Source organism: Abramis brama, assembly GCF_963993115.1.
Source record: "Abramis brama genome assembly, chromosome: 16".
In the NCBI taxonomy this organism is placed as follows: domain Eukaryota; kingdom Metazoa; phylum Chordata; class Actinopteri; order Cypriniformes; family Leuciscidae; genus Abramis; species Abramis brama.
The window spans coordinates 18,595,159-18,612,147 of NC_139978.1; the positions used below are offsets into that span (position 1 = coordinate 18,595,159).

Below are 16,989 nucleotides of genomic sequence, written 5' to 3' on the forward strand. Positions count from 1 at the left end.
TGGCTTTTTCACCCTCTCTCTCACTCACTGTGGTGCACGTGCCACACACCTGCTGCTCAGAGAGAGAGGGAGGGGTGTCTGAAAGAAAACAATTAAAGAGAGTTTCTCAAGCAACATTGCATAAATCACATGTATTCGCGTTTCTTTGCTTTGGGCCTCCTTGTCAAAATTCTTTAGAGACCAAAGTTCAGAACCCATCTCGTGCGCCCACTAAAACCCTTTCAACTTTTGTGGGCACAAAATTTGGGCCTTTGCGCCACCAGTGGCGGAAGTCGAACGACTTTTAAGGGACTCGAAACATGTAAGGCGTTCGCTCTGATTGCCTTTCATGCTTGTCCAATGAGATCCGTCTTTATGAAACACTTCGTAAACCAGAGTTCCAAACAAAAGGCCAAGTCCCTAAAACACACAAGTCACGCCACCAGCTCATTGCTGACGGCCTTGGACACAGTTCATTCCTCTCTGCGGCAATTACTTTCTTCATAGCACATCCCTGCTGGGGAAAGAAAACATCTTAACCAAGCCTAAGTTAGTTTCCTGGACTTAGCTGGTTCGCAAGCTGATTTTTAACAGACATGTCTTGGTGTTTAAACTGTGATGCAAGAGCAGATATTTGTGAATTTCCAGTATCTCAAGAGCATCAAACATGTTATGCAATCTCTATATTAATTGCTCTTAATCCAGACATCTTTATACAATCGTCTTTCTAATAATAAGTTTGATTTTCTCAAGATTGTCTCTGCAATCTGTCTGTTATTAGGCCTAGCCGTTTCTCTGCAGATCATTATTGAAACGCAAGGGGGAGCCTTTCACAAATCTTGTTTAGGCACAAAAACGACCCTCGGGCTAGTTTCATTACAAAGGATGTTCAGTGAACCTCAATCAAGGTAAATGATGCATCGATCTTTTCTAATGATGGTGAGTCACAAGGTTTTTTAACATTAAATTTGGAAATAGTGAAACCGTTATTATTATTTTTTATTTCATTAAAGATGCACTCAGGTAGACTGAGTAACAGAGGCAGTTGAAACACTTTAAATAACTAGCGTGCGCATCTCTTCTTACCCGTGATTTTTTTTTCCCCTCCACACATGCGTATAGTAGGCTAGCATCCTTTTTGATCGTGGAAAATTACCATGCAAGTGTGGAGGAAAAAATCACGGGTAAGAAGTGATGCGAACGCAAGTTATTTAAGGTGTTTCAACTGTCCCTCTGTTCCAACTGTACTCGATTACTTGGAATTAGACCTATCTGCAAGGATAAAAACCACACGTGAACATTTTCGAATTTCCTGCGACCGAATAGCGAATTATTTTATTCTGAAACCTGAAATGTTGAATAATAGATGTTAAATAAAGATGTTTTGCAGGTAATGTGATCTCATTATGGCAGCAACTAAATGTAAAATAATGAAATCTTCCACTTTATCATTTCAAATACATTTTCAGATTTTTTTTTTTCGTTTATTTGGTTGTAAAAGTTGTTTGTTTGGTTGTTGTTTTTTTATACAGTAGCCTACATATTTTACAGTAGCTACATCTTTAACAACACAATTAAAGAAAATTAGCATGTTTTTTTATATATATTACTGTAAAAAAAAAAATATGATCAATAAGTTATGACAACACGTTTTTACATTGCTTTAACGCATCAAAATAAATTAAGCGATTATCAACTTTTTTATGTTGTTATTTTATATGTTGTTTTATACGTTGTAAACTCATTTTTAAAGTCAGTTTAATGTAGGCCTAATTTAAGTTGAAATGACTTAAACATCCAAGTTGATTGTAGGCTACTTAAAAAAATTAAGACAGCAACATTTTTTTTATTTATTTTTTTACATTGATAGCTATTATTATTTTTTTGTTATTATTTATTTTAAGCTTTAAATAGGTCACTATCCAGTTGTTGGTGTACGGTCCACCTAATGACTATTCCATTGTTTTCCTGTAATCTCAGCCCACAATTTATCATTGTTATTTTATACAGTTCGTCCTTTGACTCTCCTCCTGTCTTCAGATTGATTGAGTATTTGATCGGTGACCAGTAGCCTTGCTGATCATCACGCGGCATTCTGCAGTGTAATGGAGAAAGTACTAAAAATTCATTATCAGATGAGTTCGACCGAGAATAAACCGTTTAGAGGACTGTAATGAACTGGCCGCCGTGGCCTATGGTTTTCTGAGTGTCAACTGAAGACATTTATTTTTAAAGGTGTTGGGCTGGTGGGGGTTAGGCTACTCTATAATGAGGGGTCGTCATAGGTATCTCACTTGGCGACTGCTTGAAGTCTCCTAAATGGCTCGGAGGTAGTACGGAATCCCAGGAGTGAGGCGGTAACAGGGGAGCGTGACGAATTATGTATAGCGCGAGGAGTTAAGCGCGTGCATTCCTCCCTCTCAGTGTACTAGGCTATATGATGTTTGGAAAAGAGCGTGTTAACTCCCATGCTTGAGTAGCCTACATGACTTGGGGCGTTGGAGGCAAGTCGTTGTTTTTAGTTATATTAAAAACTGACGTTTGACTGGCCAAATCCTATTAGCCTATGCAATGAGCTAAATCAATTTTTTTGAACATTTTAACAGAGGCTTTCTATACTTAGAGAGTGTTTTTTAATTTATTTTTATTTTCAAATAAATAGAGGGAGAACAAGAACTTGACTATGTAGTTTATCTCAGCAACAACTGAGGACACGTGCAATTAATAAAGACCTGAAGATGAAAGGCGCAACCATTAGTGGGTCTCAACCAAAATATCCAGCACTGGGATCCTAACAATTGCTCTCAATAGGTAGTCAATGTATATCATTGGTAGTCATGGCTATCGTTAGTCTGTCTCAAACATTTGTGAAGCATTGGGCTGCCATAAATACAGCTGATTTATTGTTTTCCCTCATGATCAAAACGGTGAGCAAAAAAATGTTTCTTTACAATACCGCTATAAATTATGCTGTGCAAAATTGAGTTAAACGATTCTTCGTTGTTTTTAATAAGAACGAAATGTCTTAATGGTTAGAGTTACTGGATTTTACTCCCCTAAATAAATTGCCAGGGTAACAGAATAATCAAAGAAGCTACACATTTTAATAAATGTATAAAAGATTCATCACTTATCTGTTGCATCATTTCATTTGTTCAGATGCGTCCTCTTTTGATTGGTTTATTGGTCTTGGATGAGAATAGATCTATCCAAAGCGGTCCCGCCGGAACGAAACAAACAAAGCGCACTAAATAAAATTAGCTCGATTTTTATCTTTTTCTGTTTAATCGGTAGTATTATTACCTACTCTATCCCAGACATCCAATAGGACTGCATTTTATTTGATCTGACTCTGTCATCCGCTGTCTGCGGTTATCGGCCCTGATCTCCAGGTGCATCGTGGACGAGGGTCAGAAGGTTCGAGGCTTCATAATGGACACAAAAGCACAAAGCACGCGGACGGGGCAGGCGTGATGCTCCGCTACCTGATATCAAAGCCAGCAGCCTCTGCATGAGAGGAGAGGGGGGAAACCAAAGAGATCTATTTACGACAACAACAATAACAGTAACATTTTACATTACAATACGCATGTTACAAATTTGCCGTTATTGTGATTAATTACAAAAGAAATAACGCGTAGGCTAATTGCAAACAGAGCCACAGATTATACAAATGACTTGTTTTCTTCTGTATTCATCGTAGTCACATTGGAACATAGCTGCGATGTGGGATACTTCTGCTACTAAAATAATGAACAATAAAAAGAACAGTTAGCCTATTATTGATGTTGTTTTAACAGATTAAATACATGTGCTTTTTTCTTCTGTTTTATTTTTTGCGTCGTAATTTCGTTAAATTGGTAGGAGTTGTTCATTAATACGTAATCAAAAATAAGTTCATAATAATAATAATAATCAAAAAAGGCGCGACTGTTCTAGGCTAAATGTATTCCCGCTTTTAAATATAGCCTATATATATTTTCTACATAACCTATATATAGTCTGTGGGGCATCAACATCCATATTTTAAGGTATAAATATGAATATACATAAAATTATTTCAACATACACTATATTGACTTAACAGCTCTTTCTTTCTTTCTTTCTTTCTTTCTTTCTTTCTTTCTTTCTTTCTTTCTTTCTTTCTTTTTTATCACTTCAGATATGGATGTTGATTCCCCAATGTAGAAATGCATTTTGAGCCCTCAAAGTTTTTTTTTAAGTAATACATTTATAGACACAGAACAGTCGCGCGTATTTCACTTCTTTCTTTCTTTCTTTCTTTCTTTCTTTCTTTCTTTCTTTCTTTCTTTCTTTCTTTCTTTCTTTCTTTCTTTCTTTCCTTTAGGCAAAGCTTTAGTTTGAATTAGACTGTGTTTTCAGACTCGTTTGTTTTCACCACAGTTTTCGTAACGTTGTTTACCATCCTTGTGCGCCTCTAGTTTGGGAGGCAATGCGATTTGGAAGGCGGAACGCATTTAGTTCCACTCGGCAGAGTGCACGAACACTGGCGCACCAATAGCATCCCTATGTCAGTCAATAGTCTGCAAAGTGACGCGACCAAAAGGGGAGGGTGCTTTCTCTCAAGCCTATCTCAGTTTTGAGATTTCTCAAGCTGCAGGGAGCCGAATGGCGCACTAATTTAAGAGTTAACGTTTAGACTTCTCCTTTATATTTTCGTGGATTTGTACTAATTTCCTGAAAAGTTTTGCGGGTCGAGACGACTTGTGCACGGTGTAGGAAAGGGAGGATCTTCCCTTGCAGCTCGTGATAGCGCACTGCCGGGATACAAACTTTACGCTTCGTGCAGAAAACGTCTAGACTGACTCGGCCGGTAATTAACAGGTGATTTAGTGCGTGTTTTAAGTTTTATAGTTATGTGTTGTTGTGCTTCTGTACCAAGGTTTGATCAAGAGCATATAGTAATCTTGCAAGTGGCAATTGCAATGAAAAGTTTTCTTGAGCTGGCCATCTTAGATTGAGATTTCTGTAATATCAACTGATGTTGTGTGCTGTAGTTTGGGGATTTAAAGCGTGGACAACTCTGACAAATGTGTTGTTATGGATATTACAACAGGTCCCGAGTCACTAGGACGGAGTTTCCTTGCACGTAACAGTGGGAATATTGAAAGATGTTGGACGGTATAAAAATCGAAGACCATCCGCTGCGGTCGGGACAGGCTACGCTTGGAGTTATGCTGGGTAAGTGATTCAGTGTCTTCAGTATATTCGGAGAATACGAAAATATCATTTCTGAGAATGTTATAATGCTTTTTTTTTAAAACAAGATGTTGAATAGAACTACAACTGGAACTGTGGCAGTCGAGCTATGCAAGCGGCTGGGATGCATCCTCCTCATATGCATGCATTTTACCGGCCGGCCGCATATCTGTCCAATTATCAAAGTTATTTCTCAGATAAAATAACCCCATGTACACACAACTGATGTATAACATCCAATTCTCTTACATTTTATGCGCAACGTAATGCATTTATTTCCATGCTTCAACATTGGCATTTTCATGATACAAACGGTTACTTATTTCTCATTCTCACACCTACAGAAATATATCTTATTATCACTGCTTCATTTGAACTACAAATTGAACGTCTAAATCCTGGCGAATAAATAAAAAGCTTATGGTAAAAAATAAAAACAGGCCTAAATAAATTTAAACACACACACACACACACACATACACACTCACAAGCAAGCAAACAGACAGACTGACAAGCAACAACTACAACAAAAATCTGCTACATAATTCTATTGTCTTTTTTTGTTCCAAATGTTTTTGTATGTAGGCTATTTAAACAAAAAGTACAAATTTTATATTGTCAATTATTTTGCATCACACATGGCTATAATCGTTGCAATCATGTAGACCTGGGCTATACTTTTTTAATATTTAGTTTTGGCTGAAAGTTGCGTTATTTGAATTTCGAGCGTATATAATAATGATTATTAATAATTATAATAATAATAATAAATCCCATCGTACATACAGTATGGTGGTAAATTGATAGTTATTCACACACCATTTGTTTTGTTTTGTTTTCTTACCGTGTCATATTATTAAGAAAATATTTCATAGCCACCTATTCAGTAGCCCATTTATAAATCCTTATTTTAAAAATTCAGATGCAGTCAGTGTGTTATTATTAAAATTATGCTTTTGCCCTGCAGGGACGGAGTGCCATCACCAGGCGGTGTGTGAGGGGTGCCAGCGGCCGATATCTGACCGCTTTCTGATGCGCGTCAACGAGTCTTCATGGCACGAGGAGTGTTTGCAATGCGCCGTGTGTCAACAACCGCTCACCACCAGCTGCTACTTCCGGGAGAGGAAACTTTACTGCAAACATGACTACCAACAGTAAGGGCATGGATTTTTTTTTTTTTTTTTTTTTTTTTTGGTGTAGCCTAACACGCGCGCAGGTTCATTGCTTTAGTTTTTTATTCAACTGTGGTCAAGCAAAGACATGACACCATTTTCCTTTTTACGCACGAGCTAATTCTTCTAGTCTTTACGTTCGTAAAGTTGAACTGGTGGAGTTGGTGGTATGATTTTGTTGAACTTGTCAACGTCTTAAAATGGTGTTAGTTTTACAATTGAGCCACCAAGTGTACTGTGGAGCAGTGAAGATTAGTCCTTATATTTTTAGACCTTTAAGATATAGTTATAGATAGCCTAATGAATTTAGTTTGTATTTCCTGCGTTGTCTAGTTCTTTTTTCTTATTTCTAAACGGAGATAGGCTAAGTCACTCCTGTGATTTTGAAGGAACTTTTGGGCTGTGATATTTTGTAGCGCAATGGGAATGAAAATTAAGCGATTTCATTTAAAGTGGTCGTTTCTTCGTTTATTTCGATCAGTCCAGGCCGACATAATTATTTGATCACCTGTCGTTCACACAGTAGGTTTGTTTAACGCAGATTGATGCTGATGGTCACCACAGATTATTAATTTAGGTCTATCTTTATTTTACCTCTATTTACATGCTAATGGTAAATCTCCAGAAAATATTTAGGCCTAAATGAGACATTCCGAGTTATATAGGCTATTTCTGGAATATATATATTCTTTAATTTCTTGTCTGCTCGCAGAAAATAAACGCACTATTATTTTTCCTACTTATTTACTTATTTATTAATTCATAAACATTTTCATTAATTTATTAAGGTAATTTATAATTGTTGTTAGGCCTATTATAAGTAGCCTATTAATAGCATTATATAGCCTATATATATGTATATATATATATATATATATATATATATATATATTAGTATTATTAGGCTATTATTGTTGTTGTTGTTGTTGTTGTTGTTGTGTTATGCACTCGTGGTTGTTTCTATTGTTCTATTACAGAATGCCTTGAACCATGAGGTTACCATCATGAATGTTAAAAAAAGCCTATATTTTAACATCGTGTGCAACCATTACATTCTGCTCGAATCGGACTTCTTATTCATCTTTTCTATAAAATGATGAAGGCCTGGTCATGGTATGGGATAGTTAGAATGTGCTCAGTGTGTGAGTGCTGTGTTGATTTTCACCCGGTCCTGAAGCTGTGAGTGTGGACCGACCGCAGGGCGCCTTATGTTGCATGTCTTCTTCTTCCCGTGTTTGTCTCTACTATAGCTATAGCTTTTGTGTCATGGGGTTTTGAAATATCGCTCCCTCTCTCATGGTGATAGCTGGGAGGTCCCTATCGGACACCAAGCAACAATTAAAAGGCCATATCTACCGCCTGACTTTAATAGTCGCCGATTTTTCCAGCTTGACCGTGAGTTAGTGTTAACAAAATTAATTTCATTGCTTTGGTTTTATTTTCCATTACCCTGGAGACGGCAGCTAACGCGAGACATGCCAAACATGGGAAAGAGGTTTTCTGAGTATATTATCTAGACTATATAGGCTATAGAAGGGCTGTTTAGTTCTCTCCTTTTTTTATTATTTTTCTTTTTGTAATCTTAACTCTGTTATGATTTCTAAGACTGGATGTCAATCAGATGTTATAGTGTAAATCATATTTTCCTGTCTGATCTCTTTTTGCCCGCATTACAAAACCTGCCATTTCATAAACAGCAGTTTCGTTCCAGCACATTCACCTGCAATGGAGGTCCTTTCACGCGCGTGCTACACAGGTAGCCAGCAGTAATATTTGTTTATTTATTTCTCAATGGCGGGCCACTTAGTAGATGTAATTGGCACCTTTTTGACTTTTATGACGTTCATTTAGGTTGTACTTGTCAACCCCGCAAAGCGCCCGTGGCTCCAAGTTGAAGCCTTTGGCCGTTTCTGGTGGAACTCCGCCTAATGACATGCTAGCATCAATTGATTCATGCCCTATAATCATTGGAACCGTAAATCACGACATTGGGCAAACGTTCATATTCACACCTCTCTGTCAGCTATTTACAGCACAAGCTTACCGGCGGGAATTTATAGCTTGTTTTGGCGCGGAAATTTCACCTCGCTGTAGCTCAAGAGTAACTTGGAATAACAGCCTTTCGTTATTAGAGGATTAGCTTTGGAATTACGATCTGCATATAATGTTCTTTAAATGGCTCAGCAGACCTTTGCGTTAGTGCCAATTAAAGGAACAGGTTATGGAAATATAATTGTGTTTTCAAGCTATTATTGGGAATTCTCGTTAGGCTACTGTATTGTAAATTAATCGGAATTAATTTGAATTGCAACGCCACTAGTCTACAATATGTAGCCTACAGCCTGCACTATTTTTTACATTTCTTTCTTTTTTTCTTTTCTTTTTTTTCTTGCTTGCTCAAAGGAGACAGGAAAATAAATAGGCTATTAAATAACCCAATAGACTATTATTAATCCTCTAAATTAGCCATTCAACCATTAAACCATTCAATCTCTCATTTAAAAAACAATTACAAAGTTTGGAATCTTTTATCTTTTGTTATCAGAACTTTTAAAATTAGAAAACCTGTAAAAACGTTTTAAATTAGGCTAAATGTAATTATAATTAAGTTTTATATTAATGTTGTTTAAAATATGTAGTCAGAAGAAGTTTTCGGCAAAGATGGCTTGATGAACTGAATTGAATTATTCTCAAATAGACATTAGGATTTCTGTACCACATGCAAAGAGAGTAGGATTTCTGTGCACTCAGTGTGTGTGCAAGATAGGCTAGACTGTTATTTAACAGTATACTGCATTATTTGAATGCTGAATTGTTTGAATGTTCCCCTTTGGCCCTTGTCAGTGGAACCTGGCTCAAGTCTGTTGTTAGTCTTGGTCCAGGGATAATTTGCTCAAAGTAGGAAGTTGTGGACGATCCCCTGGTGTGCTGATAGTTCTATTTTAGCACCGTGGGGGCATCCTCCTGCGATGTGTTGTTTTTTAATTAGCTCTGCTTTGCAAGCAGGATGCCATATTCCCGCTGACATGAGTGGATTTTGGTCCTTGCAGTGTGTTTTCTACATGACTGGAGCCGTATACACCCTCCCAATACACCCTGACATCGTGTTTTAACCCAGAATGCCTTTACTCTCCCATATTATCATTGTTTCAAATGATTTGTAATGTTCTTGAATACCTGTTTCGCTAGTTGTATAAATATAAAAATGAAAGCTGTTTTAATGAAAGTGTGAGAAAAGGTATCACACGTTTAGAGAAGCGAGGACGCCGGGTCCTAATCCTGCAGCGTTCAGGTTTTTTTTGCTTGCAGTGTTGAAGGCCCTTGTATAGCGCCCTGCTCTGGGATGAGGCCGAGCCTGAGCCAGCCTGTTCCTCTGCAAGGAAGTATTAGGTTTTGTGTCAACATTAGCCCAGCCTCTCCTGGCAGCATTAGAATGATGCAATCATCTGTCATCTCGACTTGTGCCACACACATACCCCACCACCAGACGTTTAACGCTTTGACCTAACGGGATGTTATTCTGGTGTAGAGGGGAGCGTTAGATGGCTGGGTTTTGCTTTTAAATTCATTCATGGAATAGATTATTTAGTTTTCTCTATACAGGTCTCTTCTCTTTTAGATGTGTTAGTAAATGTCCTTGACATGTAACTCCACAGCTGTGATAGTATTCAACCATAGAAACGGTGTGTGCTATGTCTATATGTTTAATGTGCCAGCCAGAGACAACTTTAAAGGATATTTATTTTGCTATTATAAATACAGTACATGCAGAAGCTTATATTTCTTGAGGCATTCTTTGCATTATGAATGTGATAATATGAAAATTATAATTTATTTGAACTGACCTCAAAACACTGATGTTTTGTTGACACACTTAAGGATTTTTAAAGCTTGACTATGATTTTTAAAAGTTGTGTTTTTACCTAAACTGAATTATTAATCCATTTGATCAAATTATTAAATACTTGAACTGCATATATTAATGTTTATATTTCTGTATTTACATACATATTTCAAATTTTATTTTACATACATTTGCCTTATTATTTATATAATAACTGGTACGAATAAGCTAACATTTTTGATGGATGTTACTATAGCATCATAATGAGAATATATTATTAATCTCATGAAACTACTAAAACTAAATTAAATATTTTACAATAATTGGTAACACTTTACAATAAGGTTTGTTAGTTTACATTAGTTAACTACATTAGTTAGCATGAACTAATAACGAACTGCACTTATACAGCATTTATTAATATTTGTTAATGTTAATTTCAACATTTACTAATACCTTATTAAAATCTTGTTAACATTAGTTAATGCACCGTGAACTAACATGAGCAAACAATGAACAGCTTTATTTTTATTAACTAATGTTAACAAAGATTAATAAATACTGTAACAAATGTATTGTTCATGGTTAGTTCATGTCAGTTAATACATTAACTAATGAACCTTATTGTAAAGTGTTACCCACTAATTTATTAAGACATTTCTAATGTACAATTTTAAACATTGGTTCATTATCCCAAATTGAATAATCAATCTGTGTGTAATTTTTTATCACCACTATAACATCACCAAACAGAATTGCAGAAAAAATGTCAGGAACACTCCCCTCGTCAACCATTGGTTGGACAAACAGATAAGGCTGTTTCTAAATGCCAGTTAATATGTGTTTGTGTTGGACTGGTTGGGATGCTGAGCCACAGTGTTTTTTCGTGGGAATAAACGGATATCATCCACTATGCAAAGAAAAATACTAAGAAGCCAAAATCTTGACACATTTCCATAATTTCTCTTCAATGTTGCTATAGGCTCATTATTTCACAGTGTTCTCAACATAGTGATGAAGCTCAGTGTCTCCACAGTGTTATTCCTAAAAACAGGCTTTTCACAGGTATACGCTAGAAAACACTAGCACTGGGGTGGCAAGTGGTGCCACGGTGCATCACTATCTCCACCTAACACATTCTACCTATACATGAAGACATTACGCAAGTGCGTTTGTCTCAAAACAATTGGATCTTGAGTTCGCGAAATAACCTACATCATTAAAATAAAGCTGGAAATAAACTAGAATTCACGAATGCAAAACCAGCAGCGACATAATCCAGTGATATAACAATTATTGGTGTCTTTCAAAGTCTCCGCATCCTCCAAAATAATCCTGGACTATTAAGTTGTCTTGCGAGAGTGTTTCAACTGTCTTGTCATAGACAAGAAGATTTAAGCTTGGCGCATGTCTTAGATGCGAGTTATGAGGATGATAATCAAATCTCATCTTGGACTTTCAGACTCTGTCTCTCCCTCTCTTTCTTTTTTCATATCCTAATGAGATTAGCCTCCCAACAGCCATAGTACTAGCTGATTTGAATGACAGGTCTGCTCCGCTATCCAAGGCTATCTTACTAAGCTCTTTGCCGCATTGTCTTGAATGGAGGGACTGACGGAAGCTGTGTGCCCTAATCCTCTTATTTGTGTCAGAGGGAGAAAAGAGGGAAGAATGAGGTGGAATGGGACAGTGCTTTGGAATGGGACCACTGCCACTTCCTCCCTCTGAGCCCTCTCTCACAGCCAAGTGAGCATGAGAGGGATCTTATGGGGCTCAGGCTCGCAGACAGGCACAGTCGCACATGCATTAAGCAGTTTGCTCCCTCCATTTAACCCTTGTTCGGAATGCATTTTCATAAAGTACAAAGCTCTTGAAATAGAACATATCCCAGTAGCATTTCAGCACAAATTAAAGAATTCTGGCAGGTGTTCATGTACCAAGGGATACCAAAAATGGAAAACTTTTACTTGCCCTCTCGTGGATACAAACCTGTGTGACGCTCTTTCTTCTGTGGAACACAAAAGACTGTCTCAGTGTTCTTTGAAGAACTTTGTTTGGACTCTAACATTCTACAAAACATCTTCTTTTGTGTTCCACAGACAAAAGAAAGTCATACAGTTTTGGAACGACATGAGGGTGAGTAAATGATGACAGATTTGAATCTTTAAATGTCAAAAGTCGCCTCACCATGTATGGGCCCCATATTAGGGTGTTTTAGGGGTCATTTGAAAGAATGACTTATGTTGGTTCTTGCTGGATGCTTTGTGGTCTTTTGCGCCCGCTCAGTTTTCCTTCACGTGGAATAAGCTTTCTCCTGGTCAGACCCTCCTGGAGCTAGAGGTAATCTGTCTTCAGATGGAGCTCCCACAGTTCTTTATTTACTCATTCAACTAGTTGGAAGTCTGTTAGACTGCAGATCAGATGCTCTGAAACGATCTGATTACCTCAACCAGCCAATTGCCTTCCTCCTCGCGACCACAGTTCTAAAGCCAGATTGTGATATTTCTTCATTTTCGTTACAAAGGGAAAGAGAAGAGTAGCAGTTAGAACGATCGTGAATGCTGTCATACCACCAAGGTACTTGGACGGACTTTTCAGGAAAATGAAACATAAATATTGGAAACGTTACTCTGGCTAGCAATTGAATCCCTACCATACAGCACTACTGATGTTTGAAGGTGAACATGACAGTTTGCGTTTTGGTTGGCTAAAATGTTTTGTGTGGTTGAAACAATAAACATTATTGATGGAATCATTTTTTTTATTTTTTTTTATCAAACAATGGTTTTGAGCAGAAGCGTAAAGTTGTTCTACAAGCAGAACAACTTTACAGTTAAATAAAATAAAATACAAGTTTATACACACTGGAAAAAGGTTGATGCCTTAGATGTTTAAGTCATTCAACTTAAATTACATTAAACTGACTTAAAAAAAATGTGTTGAATCTTATATAGTTGAAAATTGCTTAACTTAATTTGATAAGTTAAAGCAATGTAAAAACATGTTGTCATAACTTATTAATCATATAATTTTTTACAGGCAGTCAGTAATTTTATAAAAATTATAAGCTTCAAATTTATGCTTTTAAATCCTTCAGATATTGGCCCCATTAACTCATTGAATGCCCCATTAAATGCCTCATTGTAAGCTTCTGCTCAAAACCATGAAAACAGAAGCTGATTTCTAAAACCTCATTGACCTCTTGTATATGATAATATGAGTCGTGGTATATATGTGTCTTTCATTGGTGCATGAAAATTAAATGGCTTTATCCTATTAGGAGGTGTTTTCCCCAGCAATTGAACAAAAGAACAAAAATTATCTTATCTATCTAAACTATATAAAAAAAAAATAATAATAAAAAAAAGGTGTCGTTGTTACCTTAAGAAGCTTTTTCTAACTGATTTGACCCTTAAACATGTATTTAGTTAATTGAGTCTATGAAATATTTTTCTGGACCTATTGAGATCTGTTTATGTATGAAGGACATTTTTAAGTTATGTGACAAAATGCTCAAGATCGCTCACTGAAGATTTTAGAGAAGAATTCAGAATTGTACTACAATGTCTAAACTGTTATTCAGAAAGTTTGCTTGAAGTAAAAGAAATAAGCTGTGCATCAGAGAAGGAGTGTCATTGCTCAGTGTGTGTGTGTGTGTGTGTGTGTGTGTATCCGGGACGAAATCCTGAATCCTAAATGTAGCGGTCTAAATATTCCTAATCTCCCTCTCAGGGTTGTGGGGAAGCTGAAGTAGGAGACAGGTTAAAGTAAACTGAAAAAACAGCGTTCCAACCAGCAAGACCTCCTGTTTCCCCACCCACGGTCCTGATCTTCTGTTGCGATGGGGATCACCGCTGATCGGCCCATCGCTGACTGGACCAAGGAAAACAAACGTGAGCAGGAGATGGGGGGGATCATATTTCCATACCTCCATGGGACTGCGAGCCCCCCGCAAGCAGCTAAAATGATTTGTGCTGGAGGTCAAAAGACCCATGGCGGCTTCAAAAAGTGGAGAGTGGAAATATTTGGATGTTAGGCGGAGTCAATGAGAGGCACAGTGATAGAGAATGGAATGACAGGAAAAAGCAGCTAACTGGATTGCAGATGTTTCAGAATTTTAATAATCTTCTGTCAGAAGATTCCGAGGAGTTAAACACAGCCACAGCAATGTAAACAATTAGTTTTAATTTCACACTCATTGGAATTAAAGGAATATTCTGGGTTCAGTGCAAGTTGAGATTGGTTGACAGTATTTGTGGCATGATGTTGAGATCTACAAAGCTGCTTCTCCCTCCTTTTCTTAAAAAAAAGAAAAACAGGAGAAAAATCGTAGTGAGGCACTTGCCAAGGAAATTAAATAGGGCCAATGTTTAAAAGCTCTCTCTGTTTCAAAAGTATAGCCAGTAAACCTTAATAATGACAAGAACAACTTCAAGATCAACTACAGCTAAAATAAAATACAAGACTAGTATATAAACAGAAAAATGTATGTAAAAGCTTTTGTAAAATGATATGCTTTACATTTTTATCTTAAATCCTGTGAGAATTGAAAAGAAAACGCAAATAATTTTTGTGGAAATTAACAATATGCTGTCAATTGATCTTAACTTGTATTAAACCAGTTTTATTAGAAGCAGAACAGATAAAAAATTAGTTTCCTTTAATAATTTTAACAGTTTTGTTTTAGGCAAGGTTTCAGCCGAGGACGTTGTGATGTCATATTTAGGTCAGGTCTCTTCTTGCTTTTTTATGCAGGGATGCAACCTTTGTGAGCCAAAAAAAAATAAAAATAAAAAAAAAATCCTAAAAGCATAATACTGATCGTCTGTGCCTTTTTCCTCCTCACCCACCCTAACCCCCACCCCCCTCTCTCCGCTATCCTTCTGGATGCTAATATTTCTCTGAAAAGCGCCATAATACATCTTCCTGGGAATTTCCACGACTCACAAGTGCAGCAAAATGATCTGCTAGTCTAAAAAAAGGTGGATGAGGGAATGAAATATTGAGGATTTCTGAAAATCGAATAAAGGAAAATGATTTATTCCATAGTGCCATTTTAATGAAGACTCATGTGTCTTTGTTTACTTACGAGCGATACCAAAAAACCTAATATATTGTCTGATTAATATTGAGATATTTCGTGTTCTTTGTTTTAGTGTCAAACAATGCATTCTCTTTATTGTTTTACCTTGTGAATGCTGTTGTTTTGATTGTACACTTTTTACCAGTCCCCCCGATGCCCATCTTTTTTTGGCAGGATTCATAACCACAAACACAAACATGCTGTTCAGACATAATAGTGTTTTCGAAGAAACACTGAACCTTAGGATTGCTTATTCAGCAGTAAGGACTGGTTGAGAAACATAGCTAAACTCACTTGAGTCACATATGGAAAATAGATAGACCTGACTTTTGCATTTTTTGCCCCTAAAAAGATTGGCTTTGGAGTCAAACATTTCTGTTATGGCCTCAAACTTGTTCTCCATCTCAGACCAATCCATCTCTTCTCCTGGCTTCCCTGCTTCTGTTGTTTTTTCTCGGGAGTGAGTGAGTAAGTCCATTCCCCCCTCCCGAGGTGGGCGTCTGTCTGTTGTCAGGCGTGAGGAGCGGCCCCTGCCCCTGCAGTTAGCAGGGGGAAAGCGATCCTGACCCCCGGCCCAGAACATGAAACCAGAGCCGGTGTGTGGCGCTTGGTGCTCAGCTGGAGAGGCGGCAGAGCCCTGACCTCCAGCTCCACATCTCACCGTGCGCCAGACTCCTCTCTGCCCTCCTTCTTCTGCTCTGTGGTGGTGGGACACGGTGCCAAACCACCTGAGGGCAAAGCCTGAACACCCCACACACCCAAAAACATCTCCATCTGTGAGATGAACAGTCTGCTACAATCCAAACAATTTACTGTCACATTCATCCTCGTTTGCATAAGCACTCTTTACAAGAGTTAAAGGATTAAAATATAGTGTTATACATTAGGCTATGTAATATCTAAAATAATACACATTCAAATATTGTGTGGAATAAAAGCATGACTGTATTCAAATACAGAAATGAGACGTCATTTTATAGTGCATTCCTATTGGTTTTGAGGCTATGGGTTGGCGGATTTATTAGTATACAGAGGGTTTGATGATTTAATGATTTATTTCTCAAATATTATGTCCAGGGCATTCAATCCATTGATACCATAGTATTTAATACTCCAAAGTACTCCAAGGTACATGTCCAATAACTCAACATCTTAAATGCTTTTTGCGCTCCGTTAATGCTTTGATACTGTTTTGGTCGTTCAAGCTTCACATGCAGGTGTCAAACTTTCTAACAACCTTCTTCATCGCTGTCAAATGAGAGGATTTCCAGTGGTTTGTAGATAAATATTATACTCAATCCAGCACTCTTTTCTCCATTCTCTCAGAAACTCAATCTCAGAATTGTGAGATATAAACGTGCAATTGCGAGTTATAAAGTCAGAATTGCATGATATCTCGGAATTTTGACTTCTTTTCTCAAAATTGCAAGTTTCTATCTCACAATTCTGACTGAAGTCTCTGTTATATCTCGCAAATCTGACTTTATAACTCACAATTGCAAGTTTATATCATGCAATTCTCAGAAAAAAAAGTCAGAATTGCAAGATAAAAGTCGCAATTATTATTATTTGTTTTAATTCGGTGGCGAATAAACAAGGTAAAACAAGGATTTATCAGTAAATTTGTACTGGGACTTATGCTAAAACCGAGCAAGTTGTTCAACAAATCCTGAAAATGGCTTGCTTAAAAG

The 16,989-nt window shown here is 37.2% G+C and overlaps 1 protein-coding gene across 2 annotated transcripts in view; it reads left to right on the plus strand.

Moving 5' to 3' along the window:
• The first annotated feature begins 4,570 nt into the window (after positions 1 to 4,570).
• Positions 4,571 to 16,989, plus strand: part of lmx1bb (LIM homeobox transcription factor 1, beta b) — a 65,369-nt gene continuing 52,950 nt past the window's right edge. The window contains exons 1-3 of one of the 2 annotated variants that reach the window (XM_084087233.1): positions 4,571 to 4,824; positions 5,057 to 5,181; positions 6,167 to 6,353. In XM_084087233.1, coding sequence (XP_083943359.1) covers positions 5,112 to 5,181; positions 6,167 to 6,353 — 257 coding nt within the window. In that variant the 5' untranslated portion in view covers positions 4,571 to 4,824; positions 5,057 to 5,111. The remainder of the gene's footprint in view (positions 4,825 to 5,056; positions 5,182 to 6,166; positions 6,354 to 16,989) is intronic. The other variant, XM_084087234.1, reaches the window with a different exon arrangement.